The sequence below is a fragment of the Erinaceus europaeus genome, chromosome 23 (genome assembly GCF_950295315.1).
Source record: "Erinaceus europaeus chromosome 23, mEriEur2.1, whole genome shotgun sequence".
In the NCBI taxonomy this organism is placed as follows: domain Eukaryota; kingdom Metazoa; phylum Chordata; class Mammalia; order Eulipotyphla; family Erinaceidae; genus Erinaceus; species Erinaceus europaeus.
Window position 1 is genome coordinate 15386782 of NC_080184.1, and position 13242 is coordinate 15400023.

Below are 13242 nucleotides of genomic sequence, written 5' to 3' on the forward strand. Positions count from 1 at the left end.
GGCCACATTTCCGCCCCGCACATCATGGCGGTGGCCGCATCGTTGCCCCGTTCAACATGGCGGCCACGCTTCCACCCTGCTCATCATGGCGGATGACGCTTACGCCACACTCCTCACGGCGGCGTCTCATTCCCGGCAGCGTGGGCTGAGGCCACTCTTGTTATGGCGGAGGCCTCCTGCACGTCACTTCCGCCTGAGACCGGAAGTCTGGGACCCGCAAAGATGGCGGCGTCAAAGGTGAAGCAGGACATGCCTCCGCCGGGCGGCTACGGCCCCATCGATTACAAGCGGAACCTCCCGAAGCGGGGCTTGTCGGGTTAGTGTCACCCCGCGCCCGGGGATAGAGGGGGCGGCGGGCAGACAGGGTGTCCCCAGTCCGCGACGAGGGGCGACCCGCCGGCTGCGTCCGCGGTGCACGACCTGTGGCGTCCCCGGTGCCCCCGAATATCCCGCCGGCCGTCCCCTCACTGTCCCCTCACTGTCCCCTCATTGTTCTCTCACTAGCCCCTCACTGTTCCCTGTCCCCTCACTGTCCCCTCACTATCCCCTCGCTGTCCCCTCGCTGACCCCTCACTGTTCCCTGTTCCCTCACTGTTCTCTCACTATTCTTTCACTGTCCCCTCACTGTTCCCTCACTGTCCTCTCACTGTCTCTTCACTGTCCCCCTCACTGTTCTCTCACTATTCCTTCACTGTCCCCTCACTGTCCCCTCACTGTCCCTTCACTGTCCCCTCACTGTCCCCTCACTGTCCCCTCACTGTCCCTTCACTGTCCCTTCACTCTCCCCTCACTGTCCCCTCACTGTCCCCTCACTGTCCCCTCACTGTCCCTTCACTGTCCCCTCAGTTCCCTCACTGTCCCCTCACTGTTCTCTCACTATTCTTTCACTGTCCCCTCACTGTTCCCTCACTGTCCTCTCACTGTCTCCTCACTGTCCCCCTCACTGTTCTCTCACTATTCCTTCACTGTCCCCTCACTGTTCGCTTACTGTCCCCTCACTGTCCCCTCACTGTCCCCTCACTGTCCCTTCACTGTCCCCTCACTGTCTCTCACTATCCCCTTACTGTCCCCTCTTGTCACCCCTGTCCCGGAGCTGCCGGCATGCACCGCCCCGCCCCCCCCCCCCCCCAGGTGCGCCCAGACCCTGGGCCGGCTACTTTGTGGGGAGCCCCGGGCTCCTCTGCCCAGCGTGGCTGCCGGTGGGAGGAGCTGAGGAGAGGCGCCCGGACGCTGGGCACTGCCCCACACCAGGCCCCTGGCTGTGGTCTTCCCTGGCCGGCCGGCTGGCCCCTGTCATTAGCTCTTTATCTCTTTAGCACCTCCTCCACTTACTGGACAGACAGAAATCTGAGCCGAGACGCTCAGCCCTGCCCACTGTCCTGGAGCTGGCTCTGCAGGTGTGTGGGGCTTGAACCCGGGGCCCTGTGCACTGTAACTGTGCGCTCAGCTGGGTGCGCCACTGCCCAGTTTCCCTCCCTTTGATGGGTGGCCCTTAGCTCTGGTGATTGGCGGAGCCCGGGATTGAACCTGGAGCCTGTGCCCTCCTGCCGTGCCGTCCCCCAGCCTCAGGACACCCTTTCTTGAAAGGACCGGCCGAAGGTCTCCATGGGGCCCTGCTGGCGGGCACGGGTGTCCCAGAGAGGGAAACAGCCCCCCTTCTGCAGAGCTGGGCTCCGGTGGGGTCAGGGTCCCGGGTAGGAAGTGCTGCGGGTGCTGGGGGGTGACCCCGGGCAGCCACATGGCCTCACACCCTGCGCCCCCGAGCCCACCCAGGCTCCCTGCTGAACTGCTTCACTAATTCTTGTTGAATTAGTGTGTTTATTTTAACAAGAGAGGTGGCATGATAGAAAAAGGGAGACAGAGGGAGAGAAAGGGGGAGGGAGGAGAGATCTGGCTGGTGGTGCTGGGAACTGAACCTGAGGCCTCGGAGCCTCGGTCCTTCGCACAACCACTGTGCTGTCTCCCCATCCTCTCTCAGTCTTGTTCAAGAACTTTTTAAAAAATACATTATTATTAGACAAGAATTGAGGGGTGGGGGAGCAGAGACACCTGCAGCCGTCCTGCTTTCTTGCTCATGAAGCTTCCCCCATCGGGTGGGGAAGGGGGCTTGAACCCGGGTCCTTGCGCACGGTGCTGTGGCACTGTGCCAGGTGCGCCCCCACCTGGCCCTCTTGCCAGTCTTGGGGGGCACAGAGCTGCTGTCTGTGCTCGTTCAGGCTCGGCCCCGGCTGCGCTGCAGGCACGGTGGTGCTTTGGCGCTCAGTGTTGTCTGCTGTTTGCAGGTGCTGACAGAGACAGACACTACGAGGGAAGGGGCGGGAGAGACAGCTTGCAGGTGCGGACCAGAGGCTCGGACCTGGGTCCTTGCATATCCAGCCCTCCCTGGCCGCTATTCATTCATTCATTCATTCATTCATTCATTCACTTACTTGTTTGTGTCTTTACTGTCTGGGCTTCACTGTTAGTGGCTAACTTTTTTCAGATAGAAAGAGAAAAAAAAAAAAAGAGTAGGGCTAGACAGCATAGTGGTTCTGCAAACAGCTCTGCTGCCTGAGGCTCCGAAGCCCCAGGTTCAGTCCCCAGCACCACCGCCAGCTGCAGCTGAGCAGGGCTCTGGGGAAAGAAAAAGAAAGAGAGGCAAGGCTAGCCCCAGGCCACTGGTCCAGTCTGGTCACGGCCGGGCTTGTCCCTGCCCTGGGTCTAGTGCTGCTTCACCCCAGAGGGCTCCAGCCCAGTCCCTCCTCTGCACCCAGACCACACCCTGGGGCCTCGGGTGTCTCCCGCAGTGCAGCGCCCCGCCCCTTCTTCTGGCCGGGGGACTCCCCGTGGGCAGGGACAGTTTTTTGTGTCTACTGTCTGATGTGATAGACTCTTGGGCCGTCATCCACCCATGGGGTGTTCTGGTCGGAGCCAGCCGACCAGGAACACTAGTGCCTGGAGAGGGCGCTGAGACTGAGGAAAGAGAGAAGACGGTGCGAGGGGATTGGGAGGGCCCCAGCCCAATGACTGAGCGCCCCGATTTGTTGTCTCACAGTCCTCTTATAATGCACAGCAAGAAGCTCAATCATGCTGGCTCTGCGTAAGGTCTCTCAAGACATAATCCAGGCGCATAAGCAAAGCACAGCTTCTCAAAACGTGAGCAAGATCCAGTCGAGGCCAAAGTTCATGTAGTTAGACCATGATCATTTTCCCAGAGCGTCTGCAAAGTCCTTCTCATTTTCCCAGCTTTCTCCAATCATCCTAGGAGAAAGGTCAGGCGCGCAGAAGGCCTACTTTGCCAGCCTTCTGCCCACGGGCCCAGGGGCCTTGCCTTTCTGGGACCTGCTGCCTCCAACAGGCAGGGTGTTTTATTTACTTATCCTGGGGGATGGGCTGCATCTCTGTCTCTGTCTCTGGTGCGGGTCTCCAGACGGGCAGCTGTGGAGCTGCCCGTCATAGCTGAGGTGGCCCAGGGCGGGAGTCGGGCCCCCGGGGGCGTGTGCACACGCCGTGTTCCCTCTCTCCGGGGTGGGGGCCCCTGCTGCGCCCGGGGCGGCTGTCCCATGAGAAGAGAGCCAGCCAGCTCCCTGCTGCCTGCTCGGTTCCCCTGCTCCTGGCCAAGCTTTCTTCCCGCTGGAGAGAAGAGACACAGGCCGGGTGGTGGTGCACTTGGTAGAGCGCACACATCACAATGACAGGGACCTGGGTTCGAGCTCCGTACCCACCTGCGGGGGCCGGGCGGGGGGGGGGGGGGAGCTTTACTAGGAGTGAAGCAGTGCTGCAGGTGTGTCTCTCTCCGTCTACCGTTCCCTTCCCTCTTGATGTCTGTCTCTGTTGAATAAGTAGATAGTAAAGAAATTAAAAAGTAAATAAATAGAGAGCGAGCGAGAGGAGACACAGAGAGAGAGAGACAGCTGCACCACACTCAGCTGCCACGAAGCCTGGTTTTGGTCTTTCTTAGAATTTAAAAAGGCAGCCTGGGAGTCGGGCGGGGCGCAGCGGGTGAAGCACAGGTGGCGCAAAGCGCAGGGACCGGCGAAAGGATTCCGGTTCGAGCCCCCGGCTCCCCACCTGCAGGGGCGTCGCTTCCCAGGCGGTGAAGCAGGTCTGCAGGTGTCTGTCTTTCTCTCCCCCTCTCTGTCTTCCCCATCTCTCTCCATGTCTCTCAGTCCTGTCCAACAACAACAACATCAGTAACAACAATAAAACAAGGGCAACAAAAGGGAATAAATAAATAAATAAATATTTAAAGAAAAAGAAAGAAATCCTGTTGGGGCAGAGGGTAGATAGCATAATGGTTATGCAAACAGACTCTCATGCCTGAGGCTCCAAAGTCCCAGGTTCAATCCCCTGCACCACCATAAGCCAGAGCTGAGCAGTGCTCTGGTTAAAAAAAAAATTTTTTTTTGTTGAAACTCTTGAAAAAAAAAAACTTTTTATTTTTTTCTGATAGGACAGAGAAATTGGGAGGAGGGGGCCAGGCAGTGGCACACCTGGTTAAGCACACATAGTAAGAACCCACACGAGGATCTGGGTTCTAGTCCCCACTCCCACCTGCAGGGGAAAGCTTCACAGGTGTGAAGCGGGGCTGCCGGCCTCTCTGTTTCTCTCCATCTCCCGGCCTCTCGGTTTCTTTCTGTCCAGAGCCTTGTGCCGCCTCCCTGGGTTGCAGCCGACCCACCGCCCCTTTCAGACTCGGTCATTCAGGGCACCCGTGTCACGGAGCTGCCCTGCCCCTCCTGCCTTCTCAGCACAAAAGTTCCACTGCCAAGTCTGGCATCCCATCCCCCCACCCGTCCACCTCTGCCCCCCTTCCCCCTCTTCCCTCATCCCCCTCTGCCCCTCTGTCCCTTCTCCTTTGTCTCCGGATCACAGCCCGAGTTCTCTGTGTGCCACAGTTATGTTGTCTCAGCACTTGCTGAGGACTCTGTGAGGGGGTCCAAGCTGCTGATGAGACAGTCCTTGCCAAATGGACATGAATGGGAGGCTATTTCTGGCCTGGCCCGGTCCGGCCCCATCTGTACACACAGCTGTGGGCGCCAAGTGCCAGCCCTTCAGCTCGGTCCTTTCAGGGCCTGCCCCCCAATACTCTCATGAGGGCCCTGCCCCTTGGTCCCTGAGGGTCCATCACACTGTCCCTGAGGGCCCACACACTAGCCTTGAGGGTCCCCACACTGTTCCCGAGGGTCCACACACTGCCCCCGAGGGTCCACACACGCTGCCCCTGAGGGTCCACACACACTGCCCCTGAGGGTCCCCACACTGCCCCTGAGGGTCCACACACTGTCCCCGAGGGTACCCACACACTGTCCCCAAGGGTCCCCACACTGCCCCTGAGGGTCGCCACACTGCCCCTGAGGGTCCACACACACTGTCCCTGAGGGGTCCCCACACTGCCCCTGAGGGCCCACACACACTGTCCCCAGGGTACCCACACACTGTCCCCGAGGGTCCCCACACTGCCCCTGAGGGCCCACACACACTGCCCCTGAGGGTCGCCACACTGCCCCTGAGGGCCCACACACTGTCCCCGAGGGTACCCACACACTGTCCCCGAGGGTCCCCACACTGCCCCTGAGGGTCCACACACACTGCCCCTGAGGGCCCACACACACTGCCCCTGAGGGCCCACACACACTGCCCCTGAGGGTCGCCACACTGTCCCTGAGGGCCCACACACACTGCCCCTGAGGGTCCACACACACTGCCCCTGAGGGTCCACACACACTGCCCCTGAGGGCCCACACACTGTCCCCGAGGGTACCCACACACTGTCCCCGAGGGTCCCCACACTGACCCTGAGGGTCGCCACACTGCCCCTGAGGGCCCACACACACTGTCCCTGAGGGCCCACACACACTGCCCCTGAGGGTCCACACACACTGTCCCTGAGGGTCCCCACACTGCCCCTGAGGGCCCACACACACTGTCCCCAGGGTACCCACACACTGTCCCCGAGGGTCCCCACACTGTCCCTGAGGGCCCACACACACTGCCCCTGAGGGCCCACACACACTGCCCCTGAGGGTCCCCACACTGTCCCTGAGGGCCCACACTGCCCCTGAGGGTCCACACACACAGTCCTCAGGGCTGGCCCTCCTTGTCTTCCTTCAGTTTCTCCACCCACCTGCTTGTTACTGTTTGGAGACAAGGTTGAGGTTCTGGTGGGGGAGCTGGGATCTGAGGCCTGTTGACATATAGCAGGTGGGGGGTCAGGTGGGGAGCTGGGGTCTGACTGAGGCCTATTGAGATTAGACAGATCTGGGCTCTGGTGGGGGGCTAGGCGGGATCCGGTGGCGCTGCACAGAGTGTGCCCCACATGAGATGGGCGGTCTCGCCCAGGAGCACGGCCTTCACCCTTCTGAGGGTCTGGGCGCAATTGTCTGAGGGGAGCCTGGGTCGCGGGCCTCACGCGGGGTGCGGGCCAGCAGGGTGGGCCGTGTGTCCCGAGTGCACCCCTCGGCCCATTGCCAGTCAGGACTTGTGGCTCTTACCCCCACTGGGGAGGTGGCGACTCCCTGCAGGGCCCGGAGCCCGTGGGGCCGCCCCTGCCGCCGGCTGAGGCTGAGGGTAGGGTCCTTGCCCCGCGGCCCCAGTCAGCGATCGCCCCCCCAGGTTACAGCATGTTCGCCGTGGGCATCGGGACCCTGCTCTTCGGCTACTGGAGCATGATGCGCTGGAACCGCGAGCGCAGGTGGGCCTGGCCGTCGGGATTGGAGCGACCTGTGGGGTCACGTGGCCCCGCCACCCAGAGAGCCTGCCCGCAACACCCATCATCACTGAGGCTCACCCACATAGCCCCTGAGCCTACACTCTCCCTGAGTGACCCCACACTGTCCCTGAGGGTCCCACACTGTCCCCGAGTGCCCTCACTGTCCCTGGGCCTCCCACTGTCCCTGAGAGCCCCAAAATGCCCCTAAAGTGACCCCAATGTCCCTGACACGCACACACACACACACACACACACACACCTGGCCGGACTGTCCTGGGTTCACAGGCGGCTGCAGATCGAGGACTTTGAGGCCCGAATCGCCCTGATGCCTCTGCTGCAGGCGGAGAAGGACCGCAGGTGGGCGGGGGCTTCCTGGAGGGGGAGGGGGTGGGGTGGGGACCCCGCTCAGGCCTGTCCCGCCCGCCTCCTCCCCAGAATCCTGCAGATGCTCCGGGAGAACCTGGAAGAGGAGGCCATCATCATGAAGGACGTGCCCGACTGGAAGGTGGGGGTCATCCCACCCCAGCTGCTGCCCCTGTCACCTCCCTGCCCACACCCCCATGTGACACCCCCAACCCCCAGCCAGGTGTCCACCAGCCCACTGTCCTCCCAGCTCAGTGTCCCCCAGCCCACTGTCCCCCCAGCTCAGTATCCCCCAGCTCAGTGTCCCCCAGCCCACTGTCCCCCCAGCCCACTGTCCCCCAGCCCACAGTCCCCCCAGCTCAGTGTCCCCTGCCCACTGTCCCCCCAGCTCAGTGTCCCCCAGCCCACTGTCCCCCAGCCCACTGTCCCCACAGCCCATTGTCCCCCCAGCCCACAGTCCGCCCAGCTCAGTGTCCCCCAGCCCACTGTCCCCTCAGCCCAGTGTTTCCCACAGTCCCCCCAGCCCGGTGTCCCCCAGCCCACTGTCCCCCAGCTCAGTGTCGACCCCCGCAGGTGGGCGAGTCCGTGTTCCACACCACGCGCTGGGTGACCCCCGTCTTGGGCGAGCTGTACTGGAACCGGCCAAGGGACGAGGCTGCGCACGCGCACTACGGCTTCATCTGGTACACCTAGCCGCCTGGCCGCAATAAAGCCCGAGCCCGAGCCCGAGCCCGCGTGCCGGCTGAGTTTCTGGGGGCTTGGCCAATGGGCGCGCGCAGCGTCTTCGCGGAGCCTCGGGATTGGCGGGCGCGTGGGGTGGGCGGGGCTCCGGCTGCGCTTAAAAGGCGGCAGCTGCCCAGCAGGGCTCACTCCAGACATGAGCGCGGCGCGGGCTGCGGCAGGTGCGCAGGCGCCTGAGGAGGAGCGGCGCTTCCTCAGGTGGGGAGGGGCCGCCTGGAGTAGCAGTGGCGGGTTGCCGGGCCGTGCCCCCGCTCCTCAGGAGAGGCTCAGGCTGCGTCCTGGGTGGTTGGGGGGTGAGCTGTGGCTTTGCTCCCATTGCAGCCCAGAGTTGGGGGCTCCAGGGGTGGAGTGGGGTCCATCAGGGGGGGTCTGGAGGCAGGTGACACGGGGAGGGGGCTGGGAGGCAGGTGACACGGGGAGGGGGCTGGGAGGCAGGTGACACGGGGAGGGGGCTGGGAGGCAGGTGACACGGGGAGGGGGCTGGGAGGCAGGTGACACGGGGAGGGGGCTGGGGGGCAGGTGACACGGGGAGGGAGCTGGGGGACAGGTGACACGGGGAGGGGGCTGGGGGGCAGGTGACACGGGGAGGGAGCTGGGGCAGGTGACACGGGGAGGGGGCTGGGGGGCAGGTGACACGGGGAGGGGGCTGGGGGGCAGGTGACACGGGGAGGGAGCTGGGGGGCAGGTGACACGGGGAGGGGGCTGGGGCAGGTGAACATTCTAATGCTGGGGTCTTGGGAGGGTCAGCGTCCTTACAGCCCGCGTTGTGGGGTGCACAGAAGCAGAGAGGGACCCCAGCCCCGCCCCTTGAACCTGTCCTCAGCCTGAGCAGTGCTCCCGAGGGGCTGGGGTTTGGCGCCGAGCTTGCCTCAGCCTCACCTCCCCACTGTGTGCCCCGTCCCCGGGGAGGGCTCCCTGCCTGCGGCCGCACTGGCCTCCTATCTCCCTGACACCTTCCATAGCCAGGCTTTGCAACCTCTCTCGGGAAGCCCTCCCTGATGGTCCCCGCGAAGTTCTGTTGTGCAGAGAGGAGCCTCTGCCCTTGGGACAGCCCCTCTGCTGACACCAGCTGCTGCCCTGCCCCACGGGGGGCACCCCAGGACAGCCTGGGGCTCAGTCTGCCGCGGGAGCCCCCCACTGTCCTGCTGATTTTCCCTTTTTTTTTTTTTTTTTTTTTTTTACCAGAGCACTGCTCAGCTCTGGCTTATGGCGGTGTGGGGGATTGAACCTGGGACTTGAGAGCCTCAGGCATGAGAGTCTTTTTGCATAACCATTATGCCGATTTTTCCTTTTATTTGAAAAGGCAGAGAAGTTGAGAAGGCCTGGGGGCCGAGTGGTGGTGCACCTAGTTAAGTGCATGTTTCATCATGCCTAAGGACCTGGGTTTGAGCCCCCAGTCCTCACCAGTGCGGGGTGAGGACAAGCAGTGGAGCAGGGCTGTGGGGGTGTCTCTCCCTTTCTATCTCCCCTCTCAGTTTCTCTCTGTTCTATGAAATAAAGTTAGAGAAGGGCTGGAGATACAGACACCCGCAGCCCTGCTTTACCGCTCATGAAGCCTCCCCGTGCAGGTGGGAAGCAGGGACTTGAACCCGGGCCCTTGAGCATGATAACATACTCTCAAGTTGGTGTGCCACTGCCCAGCCCCAAGAGTCTTTTTTTTAAATATTTTAAATGGGGCAAACGGTAGTGCAGCGGGTTAAGCGTCTAATGTAGAGCGCATGGACCAGCGTAAAGATCCCAGTTCAAGCCCTGGCTCCCCACCTGCAGGGGAGTCATAAGTGCGGTGAAGCAGCTCTGCAGGTGTCTGTCTTTCACTCCCCCTCTGTCTTCCCCTCCTCTCTTGATTTCTCTCTGTTCTGACCAGCATCAACAGCAATAATAATAATAAGGGCAACAAAAATGGGGGGGAAGGCCTCCAGGAGCAGTTAGTGCAGGCACCCAGCTCCAGCAATAACCCTGGAGGTGAAGGGGAGGGGGGAGGGGTAGACAGCATAATGGTTATGCAAACATTCTCATGCCTGAGGCTAAGTCCCAGGTTCAATCCCTTCCACTATCATAAACCAGAGCTGAACAGAGCTCTGATAAAAAACGAACAGAAAGATGCAGAGATGGGTTGGAGGGTACGAGGTGGCGCAGCTGGTTGGCACGCATGCCACAACACACAAGGACCCAGGCTCAAGCCCCCGCTCCCCACCTGCAGTGGGAAAGCTTCACAACTGTGGAAGCAGGGCTGCAGGTGTCTCTTTTCCCTAGCCTCTCAGTTTTCCTGTTTCTGTACAAATAGCAAATAAATACATAAATAGAACATTTTTTTAGAAAAAGCCCAGAGCCCCGCTGAGCTCTGGCTGGTGGTGGTGCTGGGGACTGAACCTTGCAGACCCCCCAAGAATCGTTTACAAAGGTCAGTCTCTTTACAGCCGCCAGGGTTAACGCTGGGGCTGGGGCTTGGTGCGTGCAGCTGAAGGTTCATCTGTAAAGGTGGATTCATTAACCCCGAGAGGGAGCTCACAGGGCACCTGTGACACCGGGGACAGGCCTCAGCCACGGAGCACCCCTCCCGGTTGGGCCACACTGTTCAGGGGGTGCCCCCCAGCGAGCCGGCCGCCCCCAGGCACTATCCCCGGGTCCCAGACGCTTGACTCCCCTGTGCCCACCCAGACTGCCCCAGCCCTCCCTCCGCCCCACGAGGGCTGCCCGCCGGCCTCCTTGGCCACCAGATGGCGTCCGTGCCGGGCTTCAGGTGGGCTCGTGGGCACAGAGCCCTGCGCTGGCGCAGACTCGGTGTCTGTCTCTGCGTCTCTGCCGCCCCAGCGCTGTGGAGGCGGCCGCCCTGGAGCGCGAGCTGCTGGAGGACTACCGCTTTGCGCGGCCGCAGCTGGCGGAGCTGTGTGGACAGGCCAGCGCGGTGGCCGTGACCAAGGTATCTGCCCCCACCAGGCACAGAGGATGTCACCTCCGGAGAGGGTGTTGGGGAGGGGGCCGAGGCCCCACAGATGTGGCCCGGGTCCAGAGACGGGGCCCCCTGGCACCCTGCGGCCACACGTGCCTCGGTTTACCCCCTCCCTCCCAGCAGAGGGCAGTCAACAGACCCCGTCAATGTGAAGCCTCAGTGGGAGCAGCCCCAGCCTGTACCCCCACACGCCTGTGTCTGCTGAGCCCTCTCGGGAATCTGGGCCACAGAGGGGCCTCTGCCGGCACAGCCTGGCGGGGCACAGGGTGGGCACTCGGACCGCCAAGCTGCAGAGAGACGGAGACTAGAGAGGTGGGAAGAGATAGACGGAGACCCCATAGGGATCTGCAAAAGCCTCTCCTGCCTGAGGCTCTGGGCTCAGTCCCCAGCAACACCATCAGCCAGAGCTGACTCTGGTCTCTGTGTCTCTCTTTGTCTCATCTATTTACCTGCCTACCTCTCTCTCTCTCTCTCTCACCAAATACGTAAATGAAATGCTATGAAGACTCTCCTGCCTAAGGTGCTGGGGTCCCAGGTTCAATACCCAGCAGCCAGATTCTGGACTTTTATGTCTCAAAAAAAGGGGGGCGGGAGGTGGCACTCCTGGCTGAGGGCGCATACCACAATGCACCCCCGCCCACCTGCAGGGGGAAAGCTTCACGAGTGGCAAAGCAGGGCTGCGGGTGTCTGTCTCCCTCCCTCCCCGTCTTCCCCCTTCCCTCTTGATTTCTGGCTGTGTCCAATAAATAAAGAAGAAAAACAAAAACGAGAGAGCCGGAGACAGACGAGGAGAGACAGTTGGAGGGGCCGACGGAGGGCGGGAAGGAGCGGCTGGTGGGGTCCCGCGGTGCCTGCTCTGCCGTCCCGTCTCCCAGGTCTGGCCGCTGCCCGCGCTCTCCCGCAAGCAGAGGACCGTGCTGGTGGTGTGCGGCCCGGAGCACAACGGCGCGGTGGGGCTGGCCTGCGCCCGACACCTGCGGGTGTTTGTGAGTAGCGGGGACCCCGGCGGGTGGGGTGTGGGGGCGTCCGCCACGCTGACCGCCTACCCCCCAGGAGTACGAGCCCAGCGTCTTCTACCCCACGCGCTCGCCCGAGCCGCTGCACCGCGACCTGACCACTCAGTGCGAGAAGATGGACATCCCCTTCCTGTCCTACCTGCCGGCCGAGGTGGGCGCCGGGATGGGACGGAGCGGGTGGGCTGCGCTACGCCCCCGCTGACCGGCTGCCCCCCAGGTCCGGCTCATCAACGACGCCTACGGGCTGGCGGTGGACGCCGTGCTGGGCCCATGTGTGCAGCCGGCTGCCATGGGGGCGCCCTGTGCGCGGGCGCTGGCGACGCTCAAGCTGCTGTCCATCCCGGTCGTCAGCCTGGACATCCCCTCAGGCAGGCTGCGGAGGAGCCATTGGTGGGGGCGTACAAACTGGGGGGAGGGGAGGTGACCCGGCGGGAGGGGTTGCCAGGATGGGAGAAACTGCTCGGGGTCTCCCTGGGTGGGGGGAGGGATGCCCATACATCTGAGGAGAGTCCCTGGCTAGGGGGCCACTCCTAGGTCCTGGCTCTGGGGTGGGGGTCAGCAGCCCGGGCCCCAGGGTGGGGGTCAGCAGCCTGGGCCCCGAGGTGGGGGGGTCAACAGCCTAGGCCCCGAGTTGAAGGGTCAGCAGCCGGGGCCTCGGGGTGGGGGGGTCAGCAGCCCGGGATGGGGGGTCAGCAGCCGGGGCCCCGGGGTGGGGAGTTAGCCGGGGCCCCGGGGTGGGGGGGTCAGCAGTCCGGGGTGGGGGGTCAGCAGCCGGAGCCCCGGGGTAGGGGGTCAGCAGCCCGGCCCCAGGGTGGGGGGTCAGCAGCCTGGGCCCCGAGGTGGGGGGGTCAGCAGCCGGGGCCCCGGGTGGGGGGGTCAGCAGCCCGGGATGGGGCTCAGCAGCCCGGGGTGGGGGGTCAGCAGCCGGAGCCCCGGGGTGGGGGGGTCAGCAGCCCGGCCCCAGGGTGGGGGGTCAGCAGCCTTGGGCCCCTCTCTGACGTGCCCAGCCCCCCAGGCTGGGACCCAGAGACAGGCGCGGCCGAGGACGGGCTGCGCCCCGACGTGCTGGTGTCGCTGGCGGCCCCCAAGCGCTGCGCCCGCGGCTTCTCGGGACGACACCACTTCGTGGCCGGCAGGTTCGTCCCCGACGACGTGCGGCGCAAGTTCGCGCTGCGCCTGCCCCGCTACGCCGGCACCGAGTGCGTGGCCCCCCTGTCCCCCCAATAAACTAAAGGCCCCAAACCGGAGCCGTGCTGCGTGTGTGGGGGCGCGGGGTTCCGGGAGGAGGCATGGGGGACAGCGGGGCAGGGGGAGGACACGGAGCCACCAGGGCTGGCCGACATGGGCGAAACGGGGCGGGGACACACCACCAGGGGCATGGGGCGGCCTGTGGGCGGCGCCCTGGAGGAGGGGGTGACTGGCACCCCTGACGCGGGGTGGGGGCGGACAGCCTGCCCGGACAGACGCGGAGGGGGGCTTGG

At 63.5% G+C, this 13242-nt stretch overlaps 2 protein-coding genes and 1 long non-coding RNA gene across 4 annotated transcripts; all 3 read left to right on the forward strand.

Moving 5' to 3' along the window:
• Positions 1–70: 70 nt before the first annotated feature.
• Positions 71–7822, forward strand: NDUFA13 (NADH:ubiquinone oxidoreductase subunit A13). Its single transcript, XM_060181883.1, is given in 6 exon segments — positions 71–212; positions 215–316; positions 6595–6673; positions 6977–7048; positions 7127–7196; positions 7628–7822. Coding segments are annotated over 6 exon segments (570 nt in total). The 5' UTR covers positions 71–85; the 3' UTR covers positions 7748–7822.
• Positions 1373–6586, forward strand: LOC132535566 (uncharacterized). Its single transcript, XR_009547344.1, has 3 exons — positions 1373–1437; positions 1468–5363; positions 5450–6586. It is a non-coding gene; the product is annotated as an uncharacterized LOC132535566 (long non-coding RNA).
• A 109-nt stretch (positions 7823–7931) lies between the features above and the next one.
• YJEFN3 (YjeF N-terminal domain containing 3) lies at positions 7932–12997 on the forward strand. Of its 2 annotated transcripts, XM_060181882.1 has the most exons (6): positions 7932–7993; positions 10607–10715; positions 11621–11731; positions 11799–11912; positions 11979–12129; positions 12777–12997. In XM_060181882.1, exons 1-6 carry the CDS (start codon positions 7932–7934, stop codon positions 12986–12988), a joined length of 759 nt encoding a protein of 252 aa, XP_060037865.1. In that variant the 3' UTR covers positions 12989–12997. The 2 variants fall into 2 exon arrangements, with proteins under 2 accessions (XP_060037865.1, XP_060037864.1); XM_060181881.1 differs by having other exon boundaries at positions 11621–11912.
• The last annotated feature ends 245 nt before the right edge of the window (positions 12998–13242 follow it).